The following is an 11,168-nucleotide window of genomic DNA, read 5'->3' as shown; positions in this document are numbered from 1 at the left end:
CCTGTATTTGACGTCACAACGCTATGAACTGTGGGTAATTTCCTTACCGTAAGTCCGCATCGATGCTGACCTACAGTAAGGGGGCATAAAGGGCTCACTCACTGACTCACTGACTTGACGATTTGACAATGGGACAGCCCTCACACACTCACGCACTTCACATGAACGCGCCTCTAAGTCAGTGAGTCTGTAAGGGATCGGATTGGAATTGGGCCAATCAGACCAGCGGGAAAACACACAGGGGAAGGAGCAAGTTGCCTGAAACGAGAGGAGAGTTAACTTTCAAAATAAAACAGGAAATCACGAGACAACATAGACACGAGACAAACTGATTAAAATAACTTAACAACGTTTCTTGGACATGACAACATCATGTGCGACGAACATTTCCATCAGGAAATATAATTAAATCTCAGCTTAAAGTAGTGATGTTTTATCAGAATCACTTTATTCTACATGTGTCATTTAATATGTCACAAAAAATAAACCTTAAGACAATACATTGACAGTAGTTAAAAACAAAGGTGTCTTTCAACTCCAAGATTTCTTTTTTAACTTTTAGCTTCAGTTTATTGAAGGTTAAGTTTTTAAAATCTAATAGCGGCTGCCATGTTGTTCATATTGTTCTGGCTGATTGAATTTTGTTTGTCTTGTGTGCTGTCTAAAGAAGAATTGCATTTTGTGGAAGAAACTAGCTGCTGTTTTGGTGATAACTCAAAAATATGGTTATAGGTTGATGCATTTTCCCCCTGTTGTTCAGTGAGGCTCAAGGAAAAATATTATTAAAATAAATCAAATAATTAAAACAAAAAAATAAATAAAATAAAAGAATATTGATAAAAAAAATACGAAGCAACCCTCCCCCTCCTCCCCCTGAAAATAATGAACAGACCCTAAGGTAAATAATTACATAGCAGCATTAGAAATGAGAAAGGGCAGCACAGAAGGAGAATATTTTCTTTGTCACACACTATTCCACCAACACTGATGTTTTCTTGTGTTTTTTAGGATCCTGTGTGAAACAGTGAAAGATTTTGTTGCCAAAGTTGGGAAAGCCTACGAGAAAAGCACAGAGAACGCCGAGGAGTGCGACACTATGTCTCTCAAAGTAAGCCTCAGAAACATCCATCACCGGCCTGCTGTGCTGAAAGGCCACTCCCTTTATATTAGATTTCTGTCTGACTGCTGCCACAGCACTCTGTCTAGCCTCTGTGTGCCTCCTCTCCTCTGTGCCCTCCAGTGTGCCATCCTGAATGAGAAACTGGACTCCCTCCTCCAGACCCTCAACGCAGAGTGCCCGGCTCTACCGTCGCTCCCCCACTCCACCCCTCCCATCGTGGAGGAGGAGCAGGAGGAGGAGGAAGAGGAGGAGGAGGCCAGCGAGGAGAGCCTGACGGAGCTGAAGGAGAAGCTGGAGGAGGAGGAGACGGAGAAAGGAGGAGGAGGTGCTCCACACCAGCTGTTTAAGAGCAGGGAGCAGCTGATGCTGCGGGCCAACAGTCTGAAGAAAGCAGTGCGACAGATCATAGAACAGGCTGAGAGAGGTAACACACACACACACACACACACACACCTGAACACAGTTTACCCAACCATCACGTCAGGCTGGCAAATGTTTGGAAGTAGTGTTCTTAGAAATGCATGAGGAGCAGGTTTTTGTGAAAGAAAAGGCAGAAATCAATGTTGCCCCTGTTCATGTATTATAACGATTTCCTTTGTTAGGTCAGTAGAGGTTTGCATCTTGCGAGTGGAATTAGGCAAAGGCAGTGGAGATACTTTTGTCTTCTTGACATAGACAGTAGAGGGTAAAATGATTTTCACAAAGTCTCTCCATAACCTACCAAAGACAGTGACTGATGTGAACAGAATGGCTGACATGTTTTCATTAACTCATACTCGTACTCGTTGTCTTCCGCTTATCCGGGTCCGGGTCGCGGGGGCAGCAGCCTCAGCAAAGAAGCCCAGACAGTCCTCTCCCCAGCCACTTCTATCAGCTCTTCCGAGGAACCCCGAGGTGTTCCTAGGCCAGCCGGGTGATGTAGTCCCTCCAGCGTGTCCTGGGGCGGCCCCGAGGTCTCCTCCCGGTTGGACATGCCCGAAACATCTCCCAAGGGAGGCGTCCAGGAGGCATCCTTACCAGATGCCCGAACCACCTCAACTGGCTCCTCTCGATGTGGAGGAGCAGCGGCTCTACTCTGAGTCCCTCCCGGATGTCCGAGCTCCTCACCCTATCTCTAAGGCTGAGCCCAGCCACCCTGCGGAGGAAACTCATTTCTGCCGCTTGTACTCGCGATCTCGTTCTTTCGGTCACTACCCAGAGCTCATGACCATAGGTGAGGATTGGAACGTAGATCGACCGGTAAATTGAGAGCTTCGCTTTCTGGCTAAGCTCCCTCTTCACCACAACGGACCGGTTAAGCGCCTGCATCGCTGCTGACGCTGCCCCAACCGCCTGTCAGTCTCCCGCTCCATCCTACCCTCACTCATGAACAAGATCCCAAGATACTTAAACTCCTCCACCTGAGGAAGGACCTCCCCCCGACCATTCATTTCATTTCATTCCATTTCAAGGTGTGGACACCCAGTGGAAATGAAATGAACTGCTGACTGTGAAAGTGTTGTTATTATTAGTGTGCATTAGGTGAGATCTAATTTGTAGCATTTAATTTCCTCACTGTCATGCAGCGTTCAGAGAATATTTCTCCAACCTTTTTGTGTTTCCACCATTTTCTCCTCTGATTAAGAAACTCTTAAAAGTCCTCCTCCCTGCTCCGTACAGTTTTTCACCCCAGACACTTGGTAAATTACTTTTATCATTACAAAGACCTAGTCTTAACTTTAAAGGGAAATTCTAAGAAAACGTCACAATTGTAAGAATTTTCTTAGAGTTTCATCACCAGGAGCAACTCTGTGTACGAGGAAGCTTTGTGAATACGGCCCCTGGACGTTGCAGTATTTGAGCATGCTAGTGTTACATGTTCATACAAACATGTACATGATTCTCATGCAAAGTTAGCACACACTGTCAAGTTTTCATTATTTTATGTTAAAAGGGTTTTCATTTAGATTTTAGTGTAATATCGACTCTCACTGTGAGGCACTTGAACTCACCAGGTGGAGGCAGAAACATCCTCCTGACATCAACACCAAAGCTGCGTTTCCACCAAACACTCTCAGTATAGTACCCTTAGAACCAGCATGATTATGACATGTAACACAGAAAGAGAAGCTTGTAAAAGGATAAACTGTATATGCATTATGGTCTGTAGTTCATACTGTGTCGTCTTTATCTCCTCTGTGTTTGCTCTGTCTAGTGGTGGACGAGCAGAACGCCCATACGGATGACACCGAGCTGCCGTCTCCCCTGGAGTTCAGGAAGGACAGCGAGGAGGAGAACAGAGACAGTGAGAAGGATGAAGACACCAAGGAGCTGGAAGCAGTGACATGTGAGTGAACCACTGCTCCTGGTGCTGCTGCTTCAGCCCTGTTAGAAATCTCTGACCTGTGTGGCCTGGTCCCGTTCCAAATCTCTGACCTGCTTGTAAACCTTTTACCTGCTTGGCCCTGGTGCACTTCCATCCTGGACCTTTTCCAGAATGCTAAACCTGTCCAGCACTCCCTGTTTGATTTCCAAGTCTCTGCCAGCTGGCAGTGTTCTCAGACATTAGAAGACATTTTGTTTGATTAATAGTTGAGGTTTACTTTGAATAGAGGAGATAACAACCTCACCTAGCAGATGTGGTAAAAGTCCGATATTTTAAAAACAAGATGTCCATGTCCCAGGTACAGTATATCTGCTGTAAACACACTGAAAGTATCAAGTGCACACAGTCTCTATTCAATAACTGCATTTAAACGAGCCATCAGGACTTCGCAGCTATGCTATATAAAGATAGATACTGGCGCTATGGTGCTGTTACAGTCGTTCCCACGGCTGCAATGACCGTGCAAAGATGCAGAGAGTGCAGATGTGGACCTATAAAGCGCTGACCACTCAGTGCAGACTGAGCTTTTTCAGACGGGGGCCTTAAAGTGACAGGTGCTAAAATGCAGCTTTATTAACAAACGGTGAAAACAGGTATATTACAATATGTTTTTACGCCTCCAAAGCCACAATGTTTATCCATACGTCCTGTTCTCATGAATGAAATATCACCCAGAGGGGAATCCCTTAAAATTTGGCACAAACGTCCACTTTGACTCAAGGATGAAGGGATTATATTTTGGTGGTCAAAGGTCACTGTGACCTCATCCATCTCATTCTCTTGATCGTGATGAAGTGATGACATTTTATATCAAATATGTCAAAGGTCAACTTCACTGTGACATCATAATGTTCTGCAAAAACACTTTTATGGCCATTATTCAACGTCATATCTCAGGAACAGAAGGAGAGACATTTGAGAGGTTTGTCTGTCGGGACACTGCATTTTATTCTGCAGCTATCTGTAGTGCGCTGTGTCTTTGAAAGGAGATTTCAAACCCCACATTCAGTGATTCTTTTTGGCTGCCATTACATCTGACATGGGGTTAGGCCTGTCATGATACTTGTATTGTTTGACCCATCATTTGGACATGATATTGTCAGTCGTGTTTACATGCAGGTTTGTTTACTTAAGAATGTCACCAATATTTTAGCCAATTTAATGCCAGAATGAATAGCAGGGTTTTTCCTGACCATTATAAGACCTGGGTGCAGCAATTCTACCTGTTTTTTATGCCTTTACACCAGTGATAGCCACGACTGAAGGCATTATGTGTTTTTTGGGTTGTGGGTACACACATACGTATGTTCCATTCTTGTGATTGCACTATTTCAAGAGCGCCTTGAGGGAATTTCTTCAAATTTGGCACAAATGTCCACTTGGCCTGAACAATAAACTGATTGGAATTTTTTGGTCAAAGGTCAACTTCACTGTGACATCATAATGTTGTCCATAAAAGACTTTGTTGGCCATTAGTCATATCTCAGGACCAGAGGGAGAGACATTTGGACAGATGCTGAATTGGTGACTCTAATCTTAAAGCTGTGCTGATTGTATAGATCTTCTGTGCTGCTGGGGGCAAGACGTGTGTGAAGCATCCGTGTTTTCACAGACATTGATTTAAACTGTGAAGCACAACTTGACCGGTTCGCGGAGACATACAACCATGAGGTGGTAATTCTAGTTTGATCATTAAAGCATGTAGACATGTTCTAGTCGAAATCCCAAATACAAGTATGAATCTGAAAGTGAGCATAATATTGGACCACACATTGTCTTTTCTCTGCTGAGAGAGGGAAACATTACTTAGGTTGTGAAGTTTTAAAAGCCAATATTGCTCTCCTCTTAACAGTAAATGGAATAATGTTAAGACTACAACATTATTCCACATTGTGAAGTGAGTAGATGCTCTCGGAGATTGCACAAGATTGAAATGTCGCCACCTTGTGGCACGTCACAGAACCAGACACATAGCTAATGGAAAAAAAGTGCTGCTGACGCAAATCATGTTTCCTGTCATAAATAAACTCAAGGATTAGTGCTAAAAGTGCACGGAGAAACCCTGCTCTCCTGTGATATTCCACCTCTTGCTCCAGACGAAACTGTTTATCTCTCCATCTTCAGTCTGCGGCACAGAGAACGTCTTTAATAATAAATGATTGTACCTGTCGAGGCTGTGGCGACGGGGCAGCTATAGAAGCTGTGTGCCTGTTCAGATGTATGGGAATATGTGTAGTGCGATGTAATGCTGTGTGTGTGGATGCACATGCATCAGTCTATTGTGCCTCTGTGTGTGTGAGTGTGTGTGCGACGGCCACAGGATGTGTTATTGTCTTAGGGGCAGAAGTTCTTCCTGTTTATCATGGGGCTGCTTCCTTCCTTCCACACATTTTCCAGCCACTGGAAGACGAGGAGGTATCAGTCAAACCCTCTGCACTGTATCCTCTCCTTGTTTCCTCTTATTGCCTCCTTACTCCTCCCTGACCTGGACACAAATCAAAACACACAGGGAGCAAATAGAGGATGTGAACAGAAGGGATTTCTGAATGCATCTCGCCTCGCAGTCTGCCAGTCGTGCATGCATTTGTTGCCCCATAGAGGGTTCACGTGGTGTCATCATGAGCAATGTTGCTATGTGGCAAACACGCAATGTTCAGAGGCTGTCATCGTGCATTCACATGGAAAAATGCACAACAGCTGAAAGCTACAGAGAAGAGAGGCAACGTGAAGCTACACTTGCTCAGAGGCTGTGACACCACCTCACACAGCACGCACATCTCTCAACACATATTTTTACAAACCTGTCAACAGCCAACCAGAATAGATCTGAACTCATGATTTAGGTTTCTTTTCTACTTTAACCTGCATATGACTCTGATATTGTACATACTGTACTTTGTGTGTGTATATTATTGCACATATATGTATGTATGATCTTCCTTGTAAGTATTTTTTTCCTTCCTTTAGTGGCTGACAGTCCAGCTTCAACAATAAAACTCCCAAATTCTTCAGAGCAAAAGCATCATCTTCACAAATAATCTGACTTAAAACAACAAAAACTGTACAATTACATGTCAAAATACTCCTGTTGCCCTGTCTTGCAGAGATTCATCCAACCGATGTACCTGATCTGACACATTGACTATTATTAGATGCATTTATTTCTGATTTTTCATCTTCCTCAGCTTTTTGTTGGGCTGCTACTCTTTGTGCAGCATTTCCTACGCATGTGCGAAAATATTTTCCTTCTACTGTTACTGCTGCTGCTGCTAGTGTTGCCTCTCTTTGGCCTATGAATGTGAAATACAGATGTTTTTTACAGCTCCTCTCAGGTCTGTATTATACACACACACAGTATGCAGTACCTGAAGTACCTGCAGTTTGTATTACATGCAATATGCAGGACCTGTAGTAGGCAGCACATATTTGGACAGAGTCAAAACCATGCCCACTGGAGAGAAACTTACAGCGCCACAATATGCACCTAAGGGCTGAGATAAAAACAAAATGGCTGCAGCTCGCTCAAAATATTAAATATCAGCATGTCAATTATTTTAGCTCCTCAAGTCTACCAAAAAAGTTACACTGACAAATTTAGCACTGTCAGTCTGTCTCAGTGTCTCCTCTCCTTACCTCGCTTATCTCGGAGAAATGTTCCCACTGAATGGCCAGTGGTGACATACTGTACTTTAGTATGTATTTGATCGAACTATTTGATCCAATCACCCGGCCGTACATAGCTTGGTTACCTTCAACCTCTACAGTTTCTCTGGCCAAAATTAGCAAAATGCTGGTGTCAGGATCACACACTTTTCCTCACGTTATTGCTTGAAAGGTCAGTTTTTTAGTTCGGCAGTTTGTAAAAAGTTATGGATTCTTTACCATGTTGGTAGTGCATCCCACGGCAAAACAGCTTATAGGTATTTTTGTGTTGTTTGCTAGAAGACACAAATGACAAGGAGGCACCTTAAAGGGGAAGTTCTGTTTTTAACAACCTGGACCTTATTTCTGGCATTAAATACGGTTGTTTACTCACCCAGATAAGTTTGGTGTCATTTGGAGTCCTTTGGAAGATATTTAGATCCGTGAGAGCCGCGTACATCCATATAGTGGGAATGATCGGGGCACCGACAGTGAGGCTCTAAATAACACATTATCTGCCGCGAAACTCGTTCATTTCACCAATATGTTTTTATGAATCGCTAGAGTTGCTTGTCATCATCATCCGGGTCATTTATACTGACCTACTAACCTCTGCAAAAAAAAAAAAATCAGAGGCAATTCGTAAAGACAATCCTCTTTACCACCGAAACGTTCACCTTTCTGTTTCTCACTTTTTGTCACTGAGCACTATGTAATAATAAATTCACGTTTTGCATAAGAAGTGCCTCTGCTTTTTGTGCAGTGTGCGGGCCGTTCTACACAAGCGATGAGAAGAAACTAAAGAAATGTAAATTCTCATAGTTATTTACTTATCAAGCAAACAAATTCAAGGAAAATAAACAATTTATGCATGTGTGTAGGCTACTTACTCAATCGAAAGTTGCCCGTTCGGTCCTGCAGGCTTTGGCTGGGTCTTCCAGTTTACTTTCGGGACACGAAAAAAAGTCTCTACAACAGCCCGGTTGATCATAGAAGTGAAATCCTCTGTAGTTGTGAGACAGTCATTTCTGGAGACATCCAGACGTGTATCTCCTGGCCTCAAATCCCACTCGGAGCAACAAAGGCATTCCTCCTCTGTTGGCATAGTGGAACATTGTCCACAAGAACACCACCAGTTAGCATCTATTCTCGGACGTGCAGCGGTTTGTTGTTCTCTGGCCAGCTGTTCCTCTCTCTGCCTCCGCATCCTCCTTTCAAAGAGCTCCTCATCCGTATACTCTGGCTCAAAACGGTAAGGACGTCCATCATATTCAAAGTCGTCGTCCACAACCTCAAAATCTGACAAATATTCAGCCATGTTTCAAAAAACTAACAGTAGCAAATTCCAGTTGTAAACAGAGCCGTGCTGCGGGTGTGCGGCGGCGCGCGCACCTGGATGACATCATCCAGGTCAGAGGTTAGTAGGTCAGTATAAATGACCCGGATGATGATGACAAGCAACTCTAGTGATTCATAAAAACATATTGGTGAAATGAACGAGTTTCGCGGCAGATAATGTGTTATTTAGAGCCTCATTGTCGGTGCCCCGATCATTCCCACTATGTGGATGTACGCGGCTCTCGCGGATCTAAATATCTTCCGACGGACTCCAAATGACACCAAACTTACCTGGGTGAGTAAACAACCGTATTTAATGCCAGAAATAAAAAAAACGGAACTTTCCCTTTAACATAATATAATGAAGTCAATGGAGAGTGATGTGTTGTTTCCAGTCCAGTGGGGGCGGGACTTAAATGTGGCCTGTGTACCTCAATGATTCAGCTCCTGCTATTAATACTTAATTAGCACTGGGAGTTATCAGACACACAGTAGGAATTTATTGTGAAATTTTCTAGTTACATAGTAACATACAGTATGTTCAATATGTACAGTGTTGAGCTGCTTCAGTGTTCCAGTGTTTTAGGATTAATTTAAATTATTGCCGAGGATGGATTTTGCTTTTCAAAGATGTTTGTTCTCCTCCCGTATCACAGCTTTATCGTCTCACAGCAGCTGGGATGAGTGTTGTTACGCCCCCTGGTGGGATGAGACAGTGGTATCATATTAATAAGTGATGTCACTGTGTCTCCTCTGCTGTGTTTGTCCTGAGGAACAAGGAACTAAAATGCTGAGGTGAGAAGAGACATGACGTGAGTTTCTCTGTCTGTGTCTCCAGCTGCTAAGAGTCCCTGTTCTCCCACGGAGAGGAGGGTGAGCCGCAGCACCCAGTCCTACGGCTCCTTCACCATCACCCCCTTCACCACCAGCAAGGAGAACCTCCCAGTACTCAACACACGCATCATCTGCCCCGGTAAACACACACAGCGTAGTGAAAACACAAGGACAGGATCACTGGGCGTTTCAGCTCAGCCTCATGTGACGGATGTGTGTGTGTGTGTGTGTGTGTAGGCTTGCGGGCAGGACTGGCTGCCTCCATCGCTGGCAGCTCCATCATTAGCAAGATGCTGCTGGCTAACATCGACCCCTTTGGTGCCACGCCTTTCATCGACCCCGACCTCGACTCGCTGTAAGAGCCGCGTGTCTCGTCCTGTCTTTGTGTTTGAAACTCTGTCTTTCTCTTTCTGTTCTTTCTGTCCATCCATGTGTAAATCTATCTCCCTTGATCTCTCATTCAGTTTGTCCTTGATATATTAGTGTGTGTGAGCTTCAGCTGTCTGACTGTTTGTCTGCTTATGTGGCCGTTTCTTCCACCCAGAGAGGGCTACATGGAGAAGTGTGTGATGAACAACTACTTCGGCATCGGCCTGGACGCCAAGATCTCCCTGGAGTTCAACAACAAGCGGGAGGAGCATCCAGAGAAATGCAGGTGAGATGTATTTCTGTTACCTTCAGGCGTCTCTCAGACATCAACAGATATTCACTCCCTCCATCTATCTGTCCTCTGTCAAACAACCATCTTTAAGGTAGTATGGTCTTTCCAGTGAATTCACAGCCCTCTCACTACACTGTTAATCTCACCCTCTGCTCCCTCCTGCACAGGAGTCGTACCAAGAACATGATGTGGTACGGTGTTTTGGGCACAAAGGAGCTCCTGCAGAGAACCTACAAGAACCTGGAGCAGAAGGTCCAGCTGGAGGTGAGACAGGGAGGAACAGAGAACACCCTAAAATGATCATTTGTGGATGAAGTATTAGGATGAAAAGACTAAAAGTCATGCCCTGTGTGCAAAGCCAGAATGTGTCTACTGTGAGACTTGAGTCTGAAAAACATCTACAGTAAATCTGTCGACACTCAGCTGGAGGCTGCACTCAGCAGCAAACAGCGGGGAGTGATTTAGACGAGGATGCAACTCAGCACCCCTCAGCCCTCTTATATCTCCTGAAGTGCTGTTCAGTTGACGTGGTGCACATGTAAAGTGAGGCATGATTCTGCAACTGCACAGCTTATTTCTCACCTCAAATGTATTCAGAGGCTGATTTGGACGATTCAGGAGAGAAAGCGTTTCTATTACGCCAGCTACACTTCAGTTTGAAAATCATAAAGAAAAAACACTTAGAGCCCGGTGGATGGTGTCTTCATCTGTGACTGAGGTTACCATACTAGGTGCCCCCTGTTTTTCAGTAACCATTCACACGCCCTCCCACACCGCTGGAACAACCATCACGGGCAATTTGGGGTTCAGTTTCTTGCCCAAGGATACGACATGCGGACTGGAAGAGCCGGGGATCGAACTGCCAATCTTCAGATTAGTGGAAGACCCTCTCTACCTCTGAGTCACAGCCACCCCAAGTATTAGGATTAGTAGTATTACGGTTTTAGTCAAAATGCGTGTTTTTGGAAAGTGCTGAGCATACGACTGGATAAATGAAACTTGTACTTTACTGCAGGAGTTGTGTTAGAGTTTGTAAATGGATTTTTTTTTATATAGTTTAAAGAGAAATTTCGGTTTATTTCAACCTGTCTCCTATCGTCCTAAATTTGTTTCAAGTGACTAGTGACATAAAAATAATAGTTAGCATGTTAGCCGTTAGCCTAGATACAGCCGGGGTGCATAGTAGCGTCAGACCTGTTAAAACGTAA

The 11,168-nt window shown here is 44.2% G+C and overlaps 1 protein-coding gene across 3 annotated transcripts in view; it reads left to right on the top strand.

Moving 5' to 3' along the window:
• The window catches only part of dgkh (diacylglycerol kinase, eta), an 87,041-nt gene that overhangs the window by 61,518 nt on the left and 14,355 nt on the right, over positions 1-11,168 (top strand). For all 3 annotated transcript variants that reach the window (XM_050048675.1, XM_050048674.1, XM_050048676.1), the window contains 7 exons: positions 1,009-1,108; positions 1,241-1,544; positions 3,315-3,446; positions 9,304-9,438; positions 9,537-9,654; positions 9,844-9,954; positions 10,128-10,224. In XM_050048675.1, the coding sequence (XP_049904632.1) occupies positions 1,009-1,108; positions 1,241-1,544; positions 3,315-3,446; positions 9,304-9,438; positions 9,537-9,654; positions 9,844-9,954; positions 10,128-10,224 (997 nt within the window). The remainder of the gene's footprint in view (positions 1-1,008; positions 1,109-1,240; positions 1,545-3,314; positions 3,447-9,303; positions 9,439-9,536; positions 9,655-9,843; positions 9,955-10,127; positions 10,225-11,168) is intronic.

This window comes from Epinephelus moara, chromosome 7, assembly GCF_006386435.1.
Source record: "Epinephelus moara isolate mb chromosome 7, YSFRI_EMoa_1.0, whole genome shotgun sequence".
NCBI lineage: Eukaryota > Metazoa > Chordata > Actinopteri > Perciformes > Serranidae > Epinephelus > Epinephelus moara.
Note: the sequence above shows the minus strand (reverse complement) of the source record. Positions and strands in the feature narration are given on the sequence as shown.